Below are 12,868 nucleotides of genomic sequence, written 5' to 3'. Positions count from 1 at the left end.
AACCAGACAACCAAATTCAGATCATTTATCGTGATTAAACAATACTTTATTATGAATTATACCAACCATAATTTAATGCACTTGTACCGAGTTTGAGAGTGTTCCCTCAGCTTTTGTTAGTACTTTAACTCCCATATTGGAATGGCAAAAAGTAGGCGGAGATTAATTGTTCAATAACTAATGTGCAGATATAAATTAGAACACTTTTCACTTACATGTGCCAAGCCTAGCGAATAATTATTAAACAATGTCATAGAGAACATGGTACATAATTAAACAGTTATGTCACCCACTTAGTAACCCTCATGATTTTAATCAAATACTCATGCAGAAGCGCCGTGTATAGTTTCAATACCTCTGGGTGTGGAACCGCAGAAATGATTAATTAAACAACTTTCTGCACATCTAAATATTATCAAATCAGACAGTTGATTCTCGCAAAACAGTAATCATACTACATGCATACATGTAACATGTTGTGGGTTTTATTGTTGTTGCTTTTTGTTATATTTTTTTTCAGATATAATCATAGCCAGAGAAATCATTTTCAGAAATTTCCATCCTCTATAGGCCTTGTAACAGTATAACTACAAAAACTTCAACAAAAAAGAAACAGTAGATAAAATCACAAGAGTGTACGATACAGAACTCAGATGAAGAAACCGCGAGAGCCTAGAAGTATTAAACCAATCGTTGTTAACAAAACATACAGAAGAGTGATTCATTGGTCTAATGGTATAGGTTTCAAACATGATAAGAGGGCATATACACTCATGGTAAATTATGGTTAAATGGCAAATACATTAATGGTCAACCATGGTAAGATGCCAGACACATTTATGGTCAACCAATTGGTAAGATGACTGACACATTCATGGTCAACCAAGGAAAGATGGCAGACACATTCATGGTCAACCATTGTAAGATCACAGACACATTCATGGTCAACCAAGGAAAGATGGCAGACACATTCATGGTCAACCATGGTAAGATCACAGACACATTCATGGTCAACCAAGGAAAGATGGCAGACACATTCATGGTCAACCATTGTAAGATCACAGACACATTCATGGTCAACCAAGGAAAGATGGCAGACACATTCATGGTCAACCAAGGAAAGATGGCAGACACATTCATGGTCAAACATGGAAAGTTGGCAAGTTAGTAAGATTGCCAACTCATTCGTACTGTGATGGCAAACACCTTCGCAGTCAACCATGGTAATTCAAGTCCATTTATACTGTGCCAATCCCTAGTCAACCTCCAATACAAAAGACTGCACTCCAAACACAATTTGCCATGGTTTAATATAATATCAACAACGGAGAAAAATACACACCCCACCCCTTTCAACAATCAAGTTAGTTAATTAGACTGAACAAGACTGTATGACCCATACACCTGCCCATGTCCATCCAGCAGATAATAGATGGCTTAGGAGATAATTATGATCTTATTGTGTGGCTGCAAAACAAACTAGACACTTATTATCCAAATAATTCTGCTTACAGCCATCAATTAGCTTTTACAGAAACTATATGGACAACACTGGCGGAACAGCAGATGTACACAATCAGGGCAAGGTTTTTTTCCAGTCTGACATATGGTTCCTTCTCTATTTAAGTTCCTGTGTATGGCAGGAAATTTCTGGCATATGCCAAAAAACAACACATGGAGAATGTGAAATTACGTTTCATCAAGATTAAAACTGGTTGTGGCTTTGGCGTTTACTATAATGCACTGAGGTGACCTTTAATCTGCAGGTGGCTGCTGTCAAGGATGTGAAGGAAAAAATTATTTCAAATTTACTAATAGTACCAATTAAAGGTGGTTAACGCAGAGGTGAGCGGATGCTTATTTTAAATAGTTTAGATTAAAACCTACATTTAACATACCCAGCCAATGAAATCACCTATTGGCCTTTCATAAGTAACATGATTAATCATTAAGAATTGCAGTTTCATAACTCAGGTCACATGACGTCACAACTCAGGTCACATGACATCACAACTCAGGTCACATGACATCACAATTCAGGTCACATGACGTCACAACTCAGGTCACATGACGTCACAATTTGGTTCCCTGTCTGCTGAAGACACATTGTAATCTAAGTCATCTAGCAACACCCTTCTTAGGTACTGCTGCCTTTTTACTACACCCTGCTGCCCTTTTCCAGTTACCTGCTTCCTTTTAACTATACCCTGCTGCCTTTTCAAGTAGCCTGCTGCCTTTTTACAAAATAATTAAAGATGCACTCTAAACTACCAAAAAAGATGTACCACAATTAATACAATTGTTTAAATTTACAAAAAAAGGTTGAATAAATATCGAAAACAATGGTTCTTATGAAGGATACTGTGTTTAATTTGAAAGAAAGGTGCACAAAACACGGTATTTCTACCTGATGAGACATTATAGTTGATCATTGTAAATCTTTTAGGACCCACCAGTCATTTAAAATTTCTGTGTTTTCAGCTATTAAATATATGGTTACAATCTTGTTATCAGTAATTTAAATTATCCATAAATGCATTACTTAGTAAGATTAGTAAAAGGATTATCACTCAAAATAAATGTTTGTTATACATGCTTATGTATGGATTTTGAATATGAGTGCCACATTGACATTATAATTAGGAACTATTACTTAAACTGCCATTTTTTCTCATTTTGCGTTCAGACCCCCCCCCCCCCCCCCCCCCCCCAGCCCAACCCCAACCATCCCACCCTCCCTTCATATTTTTTCAAGGATTTATAGAGTTCTGTACAATTAATTATCATCTGTACAATTATCATAATTAGATTAAAGCCTTTTACTGAATTTTTAACAACATGTCATTTATGATGATAATATGATTATAATAGTTTTATCCTAGATCTTAGAGAAACTGTATACATACATTAACATTGATGAGACAAATGTTCCAATAACAACTTGTGGCATCTCCCTGGGGTGAGGCTAATAATGGCAAAGCCAGTTTTAATGATGTTAAATACCTGTTAATTACCAGGCTTCATGTTCTTTATGGTGATCCATTACTGGGTTTACTACAGGGGGTTTTACAATCATGTAGACTTTGATCAGGTTACCAGTAAGTGGCAAAATGGCTGTGGGTTTGTTTTGTTATAAGTGTTACCTTAATGGACAGCTGTATAATTCTTTAACAAGTTTCATAATAAAGGCGAGGATTTTTCTGACAACAATGCCAAGAAGTTTGCCAAAAAGTAACGAGAAACATTAATACATTATTATATGATATAGCTGCGTACCATATTGAATTATCAATCACTTATAACACATGGGGCAATATAAGTCTTTAGAAATCTTTGTTTCTACAATATGAAACAACTGTTTGAACTCTTACTCTGGTTTATCAAATTCTAAGCATTTCACTCTGAGCCGAAAAATCCCAAGCAAAACTAAAATGTTTGCCACAAGGAAAAACCAAAATGTTTGTCGGTAATGAGTATAAAAACCTGTACAGAACAATTAAGCTTGTTATCATTTTAATATACTAAAGACTGCCAATTTCATCCTGGAGGATATTTTAGCAGCTCCTCCCACACAATCTTATCATGTTTTTAGTGCTTAAATGTTTCAGTTTTTAGGGGAGGGGCCCCATGTCTCAAGTTGAGCCCCAATGTTGCGCCCCCCTCCTAGTCCTGCTTGCTTGAGGGTTACCCTTTGTACAAATCATTGTAAACTTTTGATTGTCTTGAAACTACCTCAGTGTAAACCAAATTTATCTGAAACTAGAAATAAATTTGAAGACCACAAAAACAACAAAAAATCTGCTATGGAGATCTTTGAATGGTCGAAAATTAAGTTAATGAGCGAAAATAACATTTAACCATGACACGATTAACAAACCCAAATGAACTCTTCTCTTCCAAGGGAAACCGCAAACCATAAGGCCACTCAATTAATTAATAGTTTGTTTATGGCCATGCACGACAGTTGACAGACCCACAAAATTAAATACGCCTTGCTCTCAGATGGTCAAAATTTTGTTCTTTCATTTTTCATTACAGTATTGTAAAAGATTGAACATTATTTTTAAAAGGAAAAAAAAATAAAATAATTAAGCGTTCAGGTACCTAATTACCTGGTAAGGCCAATCAATATATTTTTTAATTGTGGCCTAACCTTGCGAACATGACATGATCATTTTGTAAATTCTAAATCAGATAACGCTAAATGTGATTACAGACGGGTAATTAAAAAGCACAATAAGGAAATACCATACTTGTACATGTCTGCGTGTAATCCGAATTCGGTCAAAGCGCATGGCATTTTGATCCAAAGTTTAATCCCTGATCACAAAAAAAAAGCAATCATGAATGCAACAGCTTAAATTTTAATTCAGTAAGGCATCATTGTTGCGAAAACTTTAAACATGATTGAATGGGGGAAAAAATAGAGGACTTTGAATTTTAAACCCCATGTATTTGAATCATTTTCGCAAACTGATAAAATATTAGTCAGTTGTTTGAACAAAAAGGCCTCATTTATCAGCCAAACTGTTGCTCATTGTATTAACCACAGGAAAGTCATCACTTGAAACGGGAACTTATTCAGTTGCATGTCAGAAGCACATTTAATCATACTGCATACGATTGTTATAAGCTAACATATTAAAAGCTAGATCTATCAACTTTCAGCATGGGAAGTAAGAATAAACGCTGTGTTTAAAAAAATTAAAACTGAGATAAAGCCTGCAAAAAAACGCTAAATTTGATAAATGAATATGATTGTATACAGTGATAAAAAGCTTGATATCCTGCTTAATTTTAGTCCCAAATGTATACGTAATAATTTAACCTTATTACAATTGAATGAAATGACTCTCATTAAACATTTTTTTTCCCTAAAAGTACATTGCCGAACAAGATGTAACTTACAAAAACAAGGTATTACAAAAATTAAACCCTCATATATTGGTATCAGTTGTATTAAAATGTTTAACAAGACCTTCATACATTATTATATACTTACTGATATTCAACATCAGGGTCAAGTTCAAGGTTGACCATAAAATCAAGGTCAAAGTCAAGGTCACCTGGCCCCACACAGGCCTGCAGGGGAAGCACAGGAAGCCGAGGGGGCATCTCTAAATGTCCAGATCCCCCAGCAACCTCTATCGGCTCTAACTCATCTATGAAGAGCTTTATACGCTCCCCGGTCGGAGAATCCGCGTTTTTAAACACCTCGATTTCCTCCATTGAGCTTCGAGCGATTTTCATGGATTCCGTTTCCACCCCCATTTGGTAATCCTTTGAATTTCCTTATCAGCATATCCGATTCACAATGAGAAATTGAGAGTCAGGCTGTTGCATTATCTTGATTACCTCTCCAATAATATGTATAATCCATTCTCTTTCATGTAAAATCCCTTTAAGATCTTGATGAAATTTGGCACGAAAGTCACTTCATATGACAAAATTTTTCAGTTGTTGCGAGGATTAGATGGCTATAGTGATCTCAATTAAATTCCTTATAGTCATGCTTTCATCCGTATAATGATATTCGAGACTATAATACAGCCCTATATATTATTGATCAATAAAAGATGCAATGAAAACATATCTATTGCAATATATAAATGCAGCAGCTGTACCAGTTAATAAACCACACGAGACTACAATGCCTTTATAGGGTAATACTAGTGATTTATGACCTTAACAATTATGAAACCAATAATGTATCCTTTGATCTTTAGAAATAACATTTCCATTAAGTTTAGAGCCCTTCAAGTCTACCATAAATGTTTGTTTATACAAGAAACAATCATGTTTAAATGTCAAAGAACAACATATTGGAAAAAATTGCACAAAATGACACAATTTTATATCACTAAATCCAGAAAAATCCAAGTTCCGATCATGTCATGATGGCTCCCTGAGTCTGGGAAGAGTTATAGGAGAAAAAAATCATTACCCAACAGAATAGAATAAATATTAATCATTATAGTCAATCCCATTTCATATTGCCATAGGAAAAAATATACGTCCACAAATTAAGAAATATTTGCTGTTTATAAACACAATCTCATAATAATCCAAAACTGTTCATAACCGTGATAACTTAAAGTCACCCTCAGGCTTGAATAATAATAAGAAAGGTACTTGACACAAATTTACATATAACTTTCTCCCGGCTCCACAAACACAACCTTTAAATAACAAACTTCTAGATGTTAATTCCCGGAAAATACAGCTGTTTAATCAAAGGAGAAACAACAATTCATATCCACCAGAAATGCTGGCAACACAAACTTGTGAATGTTAAGCACTCCAAGAGAATTGAAAGTCAGAGAGTTGGAGAGTTTTCTAGGGCTGATTCCAATAAGTCAGCCAGGCAGTAATGCACTAAGTATAAAACCAGGCGAGGATATTGGGGGGTCTCTGAAATGATTTCTACTGCTGTTGTGGTTAGGTAAGGTCATTTTGAGATCATATTTTATAATATGTGAAGTTACATCCGGTATATTTAAGCCCTGCAGAACAACTATCATTAATTCTTCTTACAAACATCTTAACTTGATACTAATAAGTATAAGACCACAAATAATAAAATGTTTGTTTTACGTTTCCCTATTTATAGTCACATTTTAATGTGTGAGTAAGTGTAAAGTAGGTTTTTTGTTTTTGTTTTAATTTCTCCCTAAAAAGAAAACTTACCAAAATGAATGAAAAAAAATATGAAAACCTTTAAATAGGCTAAAAAACGAATTGAGAGTATTTTTTGAATTGGTAGGGAAATGCCAATCCATCTTTTATATGATGAACGTTTAAAATGTAAAGAGACTCACTGTCTTTGAAATGTTTATGCATTCCACATTCTTCTAATTTAAATAATGTATGAATACTATTTGTTTTAAATTAGAAGAATGTGGAATGCATAAACATTTCAAAGACAGTGAGTCTCTTTACATTTTAAACGAACAATAGCAATTTTTTTATGGATGTATTAAAACAGAAATAACCACTAATGCAACGAAAGGACATACAGCAGGGGGAATAACTCAAATCAAACTTGGCTGGATCGAGTGAGGGGAAGGCTAAAACTAAATCATTTTGTAATTAACATCTTGAAGTTATAACAATAAGACAAAGACAATATAAACATCATTCTTATATTGAGATTAAAAAAGACAAAATCTCACGGAAATCATTAAAAATTATCTAAGCTTAATGGAAAAAATTAAAAATCATCTAAGCTCACAGAAACCATTAAAAAATTATCAAGATGGCTTAAAGTCCCAAAGCACTTTCACAAGACTTCATGAAAATTCTTAATGCACCATACATGAACCAGGCTGTCAAAGCCTCATCTAGCCCCCTCATTTACACCACAGGCCAGGAAAAAACAGTGTCGGTTTTTCTGGCAATAAATCATTCCTTCTCCAATTACCGTGCTCATAAATAATGTAGATATCTGGAAAATGATATACCCTTGCCATTATTCGGGGCATTCAGGTTATTAAAATGTGCAGGAGAACACAAAACCTCCGCCCATGTGACAATATATGATTCTAATTTTTTCACATCTATTACTACACAAATTATCATTAATTTAAAGCTGCACTCTCACCTATTGAGCGTTTAAGACAACTTTTTTATTTTTTGTCTTGGAATGACCCATTTTTGTGTAAACGTCTGGAAACCAGTGCTATATACTTTAGATCTGTTCTAATTCAAGTTATATTATATGACTGAAATGAAGTCATTGATGCCAAAATTGGCTGATTCTAACACAAAGTTAAAGAAAAGACAAAACTGTCAATCTTTGAGTGTACAGCTTTAAAAAGTGATGAAAACTGCACATTCAAATTATCAACTATTATGTACTTCTATTATTTCTTTAATTATTAATTACTCCAATATATGACAAAATGATATTTGAGCGATGTCATATATAATAAATGCATTTTGTAATGAATACTCACTGGCACATTAACAGTTGATGATTTAGATAAAAATTCGAAAAACGTGCAACACGAGAAGCCTCTATTTTGTGCAGATTTCTGGGAAATTGTTTGTCACCTGATCAGGAACCTCATTTGAATCGGTAAATAAGACATGAAACAGTAAGATTTGTATAACTTGTGTGCTGAAAAAGAAACAACAGAAGTGGTCGAAATAAGAACAAGCCCGCAAGCCCTGACTGGTAAAATGCTTTCTGGGCTTGCTCATATTTATTCAAGTTTTATACAGCAGGGCTTGTTCAAAAAATGTAATACCATGCACTAGTGTAAGAATTCGGGCTTAAGTTCATCCAAAAGACTAATTTTGCTGACTGCTTATGCTCTAAAGAGCTTTTATAGTGACGAACATTGAGCATAATTTAAAATCTGCTATGTCATAACAATGATTAATTAAGATTTCCTGGGTGATAACCAGTGCTAATATCATTGACAAAGCTCCAGCTCAAAAAACGTCTCACACAATATAATATTAGGCCTAAAAATAAATAATTTGGTTCAGGTTACCTGACCCTAACTACAAAATAGGCGCTGACTATATTGTTTTTAAACCAGGTTGATAAAAAAAGAATAGAAATAAAATTGAATAAATATTTTTTTAAATGGATTTTTTCATACATATTTTTTTTTTATGTAGTTTAAAGTTTTATATATAGAAAATTATTTGTACACAATATTTCAATGATGACATTCTTATCTAATGTTCTTAATTTCATTAACCCTAATAAATTAAAAAAAGCCTATCTATCCTACCTATTACTGAAAAAGATGTTACCCTAACCAAACAATTTTTTATGGGGGGGGGGGGGTCACAGAATGACCTCCCAGAATACCAGGTCCATAAAAATATCATGACCCAGAGAAACTCAAGAATGTCATCTCCGTATCAACAAGAGCCAAACGCTGCTATAACAGGGTTGAAAAGTCCATGAAAGCTTTTAATGAGCTTGGAGTGACCTTAAGAGGTCTGAGACAGCATCAAACACCTCCAGTGGCCACTAACTAAACAATGAGAGAACAATGGGAAACATGATTCATGGGCAATAATCAATTTACTGACCAGGCAGAAAATGAGCTATTATAATTTGTCACCCTAGTGCAAACACTGACTAACTACATATAGAAATAGATGCAGTTATTGAGTTCTTGCCTTAAGATGACAATATTTAAATGTCTGGGAAAACTGCAGCAGTTCGGAGTTGAGAGCAAAAAGTTCTAAATGGGTAATTTGTTCAGAACTTTGTTAAAGTTAACAATGTTGTTAACATCCTCGTTGTTAACTTATAAATCTTTGTAACTGCTCTGGACATTTGATGGATTCAATAATTATTGCAATCTAAAGAATTTCTAATAAGATTTGAGACAACTGTTTCAGCTAGACTTGTTTTATTTAAAATATACAAGGCTTTTTCTGCCCATTTTGGGAAAAAGACCCTAGACATTTTTGGAAATTTTGCATCGTGAAAATGCCAAAATTGGGAAATTTTACAGTTAAAAGAAAAAGCTGTCTAGTCTCCTGCGAATTAGGAAATGATTAAATATGAGTTTATTTTCCCTTCAAAAGACCCACAATGGCTGAAATATCAATCCTTGGGGTGTAAATATCTATTGCAATAAGTCATGACAGATAAATTTCATATTTCAGATCTCTGAAAGTGATGAAAATCAATGATTTCTGAGTTCCATTACCAAAAAAAACTTCACATAACATAATTTATTAGGATGTTGAAAATGAACCAGTACAGGTTAATAGAATTTCTAAAAAAACAACAAAAAAAAACATTTTTTTTTTCTTTTGGATTGGGATTTTTTTCTGAATATTGGAAAAAATATCTTATATTTTGCTTTGGGAATGGGTCCGAGGCCCGTGGGTACTATAGAAAAAGCCCTGATATATGATCACATCATAAAATAGTTCACCTTTAAAAGTTAACACTGATGTTGTTAATCATTTTAACTTTAACAAAGTTCTGAACAATCTGCCCAATATATTTTCATTGATGTGTTGCTTCACAGAACTGTCAATTTTTCAACAAACGCGAGTTATTGACATATTTTTTAAAATCACATCATAAAAATTTAACATCAATGTCGTTAACCATTTTAACTTAAACAATGTTCTGAAAAATCATTGAATGATGTGTTGCTTCACAGGATTGGCAACAGCATTGAGTTATTGACATATATATTTTTTTTTAATATCAATTAGATCAACTTCTGAGATCAACAGTGGAAGCTTTTCTTTATACATGCTGTTGTTGTTGCTATTTTTCAAAATTGAGGCTACCTTCTTTAATGGCCAAAATTCCTGAAATGAAAACAAATGGTCACAATTTCAATGTCACTTAAACCATTTTTGCGATCACCCCTGGAGTCTGCTGTAGTTGGGTGACTGGCCAGCCTAGAACAATGACTGAGTGGGAGGATTTACAAGAGCATCATCAAGGGACTTATGAGCCAAATGACTCCTCTCTGAAAGAATGCGACTCATTAATAAACTTGATCAACAAACACAATCTCATCATTCTTGTCTTCGGATGTATTTGAAGGGGACACCACTACTAGCTGTAAAAATTTATTTTGAACACTTTTTAGCACTCTTTATTTCTTAAATAATTTCTTTTTAGTTAATTTTGCAATTAGAGCTACTAAGGCTATATATACTTTTTAACTGCTTTTCCATTTCCCTTATTTCTTTGCAACTAATCTATAACAATCTTCAGCATTTTAATAAAAAAAAATAATATTTGATCAAAATAAATGAAATATTACTATTATTATAAGGTCTGACAGTTTTTATTATAAGGTCTGACAGTTTTTATTTTTTTAGTTCTGAATTGTCTCAGAATCAGCTAATTTTGTATCAATGCCTTCAATTTAGTCACGTAAGATAACTCACAATAGAACAGATCTTAATTATAAGTTAGGAAAACTGACAAAAATTTAGTTTTCTTAAATCTTTAGTAACGCTTTTAGCCATAAAACATCATTTTTTAACGTCAATATGAAATAATGCTAATTGTTGTTTCGTCCGCAATCTTAAATCACTGGTTTCAAGACATCTATGCCAAAATTGGCTCATTCCAAGACAAAATATAAAAAAGTAGTCAAAATGGTCAATCTGTTAGAGTGCAGCTTTTAGAAAAAAATATTACAGAAAACATTAACCTAATTTCCAACAGAAAAAAATGAATATAATTATTTACTTTAATAGACGTTAATTTTAAATTATTGAATACAATTATGCATACTGCGAAACCTAATCTTATTTAGGTTAAATAAAACAACTCATTGAATAACAAATTCATAAATTATGTCATTGGTTTTGTCCCTAAACACGTAGATACAATATAACTTTATTTCCCATCTATCTTAAACAAATACCATTCACGTCCAGTTGATTGAAAAAAGTGTCATTTTCAGCATGATTATCGCATAGTTGTCACTTGAAAATGTTTGCGACAGTCGGAGAAGTAAACACTTCAAGTCACTGTTATCAAACGTTGACACAAACTAAATCACAAAATAACAAAAATATATCATTGAAGCAAATACTGAATATCCTTCAACACCACCACGAACAGGCACTAAATATTTGGAAAACTTTGGTTGTGTAATAAAAAATACTGTAAATAGGACATGTACGGTACAATTCTTAAATAAGGCCACAATTAATAATAAGTTTACTTGGCATTGCCTGACCAACTCAAATAAAATACTCCCAACTCAAAAGTTTTTTAGTCTTTAAATGGTCATATTTTTCCATGACAGAATTAAAACGTTACAAGGTAAAAAAACCACCCCCAAAAAACTACCTTACCACATATAAATATGCTGGTAGGGAAAACGACAAACAAATTATTTATTTTTGTGGCCTAGGTTTGCATATAATTATGTCAAGGGTCCTCTAAATCTTGCCCACTAGACAGTATGTAAATTTCTGCCCAAGATATGCAAAACACAATAACATAAGAACTTCTATTAACTAATTCATATTCAGAAGACGATAACATTGATCGAAAATGTAAATATAATGTATGTAGATAATGCCCCTGGCATCGGGTTTTGTTTAATGTCAATACTAATGGATTCCAGTATGGACGACTGAGGGATTTAACCAGATATTGTGGTGATTCCTGCTCTAGAAAGTGAGCCAGCCAAACTAGGCCTAAAAAAGGAGTACATTTTGTTAAGGTTACCCGACCCTGACCTATAAAAGGCGCCTATCGTTTTTATAATCAGTTACACATGTTGAATTTTTGTTTTAAAAATTAAGTCTGTCTTTTATTATGTTATTAAAAACTTTCAAAGCATTATACAGAAGATAATGCTTCATCACGCTTCTCCAATGACGCCAGTAACGTTTCTATACATTATATAATATATAATTTAATTTTTGCATGACTGAATTTGACACCCTAGCTCAAAAATTTGTTTGAAAAATATTCTTAAAGTCTCATTCCCTCAATAGTATTTTACAATAACTAGTATTTATAGATTTTTATTTTTAAAAAAAATAATATAAGTTTGGATCAGTACAATGCAATTAAATTTCAATTCAATTTCCAATAATTTAGCGATGTCACACTTTATGGGGGAAAAAATCTTAATCGGTTTATCCAATCTTAAGCAAAACACTGGTCATTAAAAACAGGAAATAATCAATTGTATCTGATCATGATTCCATAACCACAAACATAGCTCAGAATAACTGCTGTGCTGAGACAGGCTTCATTAGGTAAGATCATATTTATCATGAGTTAGTCAAGGGAACATATTTGTACGTCCAATACCTTAAATATTTAATGTTATTGTCATCGTTGGGGAATGGTGTTAAAAGGGCTGTCTCACGTATAAAAAAATAGCGAAAAAAAAAA

The 12,868-nt window shown here is 33.0% G+C and overlaps 1 protein-coding gene across 10 annotated transcripts in view; it reads right to left on the bottom strand.

Moving 5' to 3' along the window:
• The window catches only part of LOC128208271 (serine/threonine-protein phosphatase 4 regulatory subunit 4-like), a 78,574-nt gene that overhangs the window by 58,066 nt on the left and 7,640 nt on the right, over window positions 1-12,868 (bottom strand). For 5 of the 10 annotated variants that reach the window (XM_052911779.1, XM_052911778.1, XM_052911780.1 and 2 more), the window contains exon 1: window positions 5,003-6,097. The exons of 2 other annotated variants lie outside the window; for them this stretch is intronic. In XM_052911779.1, the coding sequence (XP_052767739.1) occupies window positions 5,003-5,271 (269 nt within the window). In that variant the 5' untranslated portion in view covers window positions 5,272-6,097. Of the gene's footprint in view, window positions 1-5,002; window positions 6,099-12,868 lie in introns of those variants that run through there. 3 more of the 10 variants (XM_052911783.1, XM_052911785.1, XM_052911781.1) reach the window with 2 other exon arrangements.

Source organism: Mya arenaria, chromosome 11, assembly GCF_026914265.1.
Source record: "Mya arenaria isolate MELC-2E11 chromosome 11, ASM2691426v1".
NCBI lineage: Eukaryota > Metazoa > Mollusca > Bivalvia > Myida > Myidae > Mya > Mya arenaria.
This window is presented reverse-complemented; position numbering and strand designations above follow the sequence as displayed.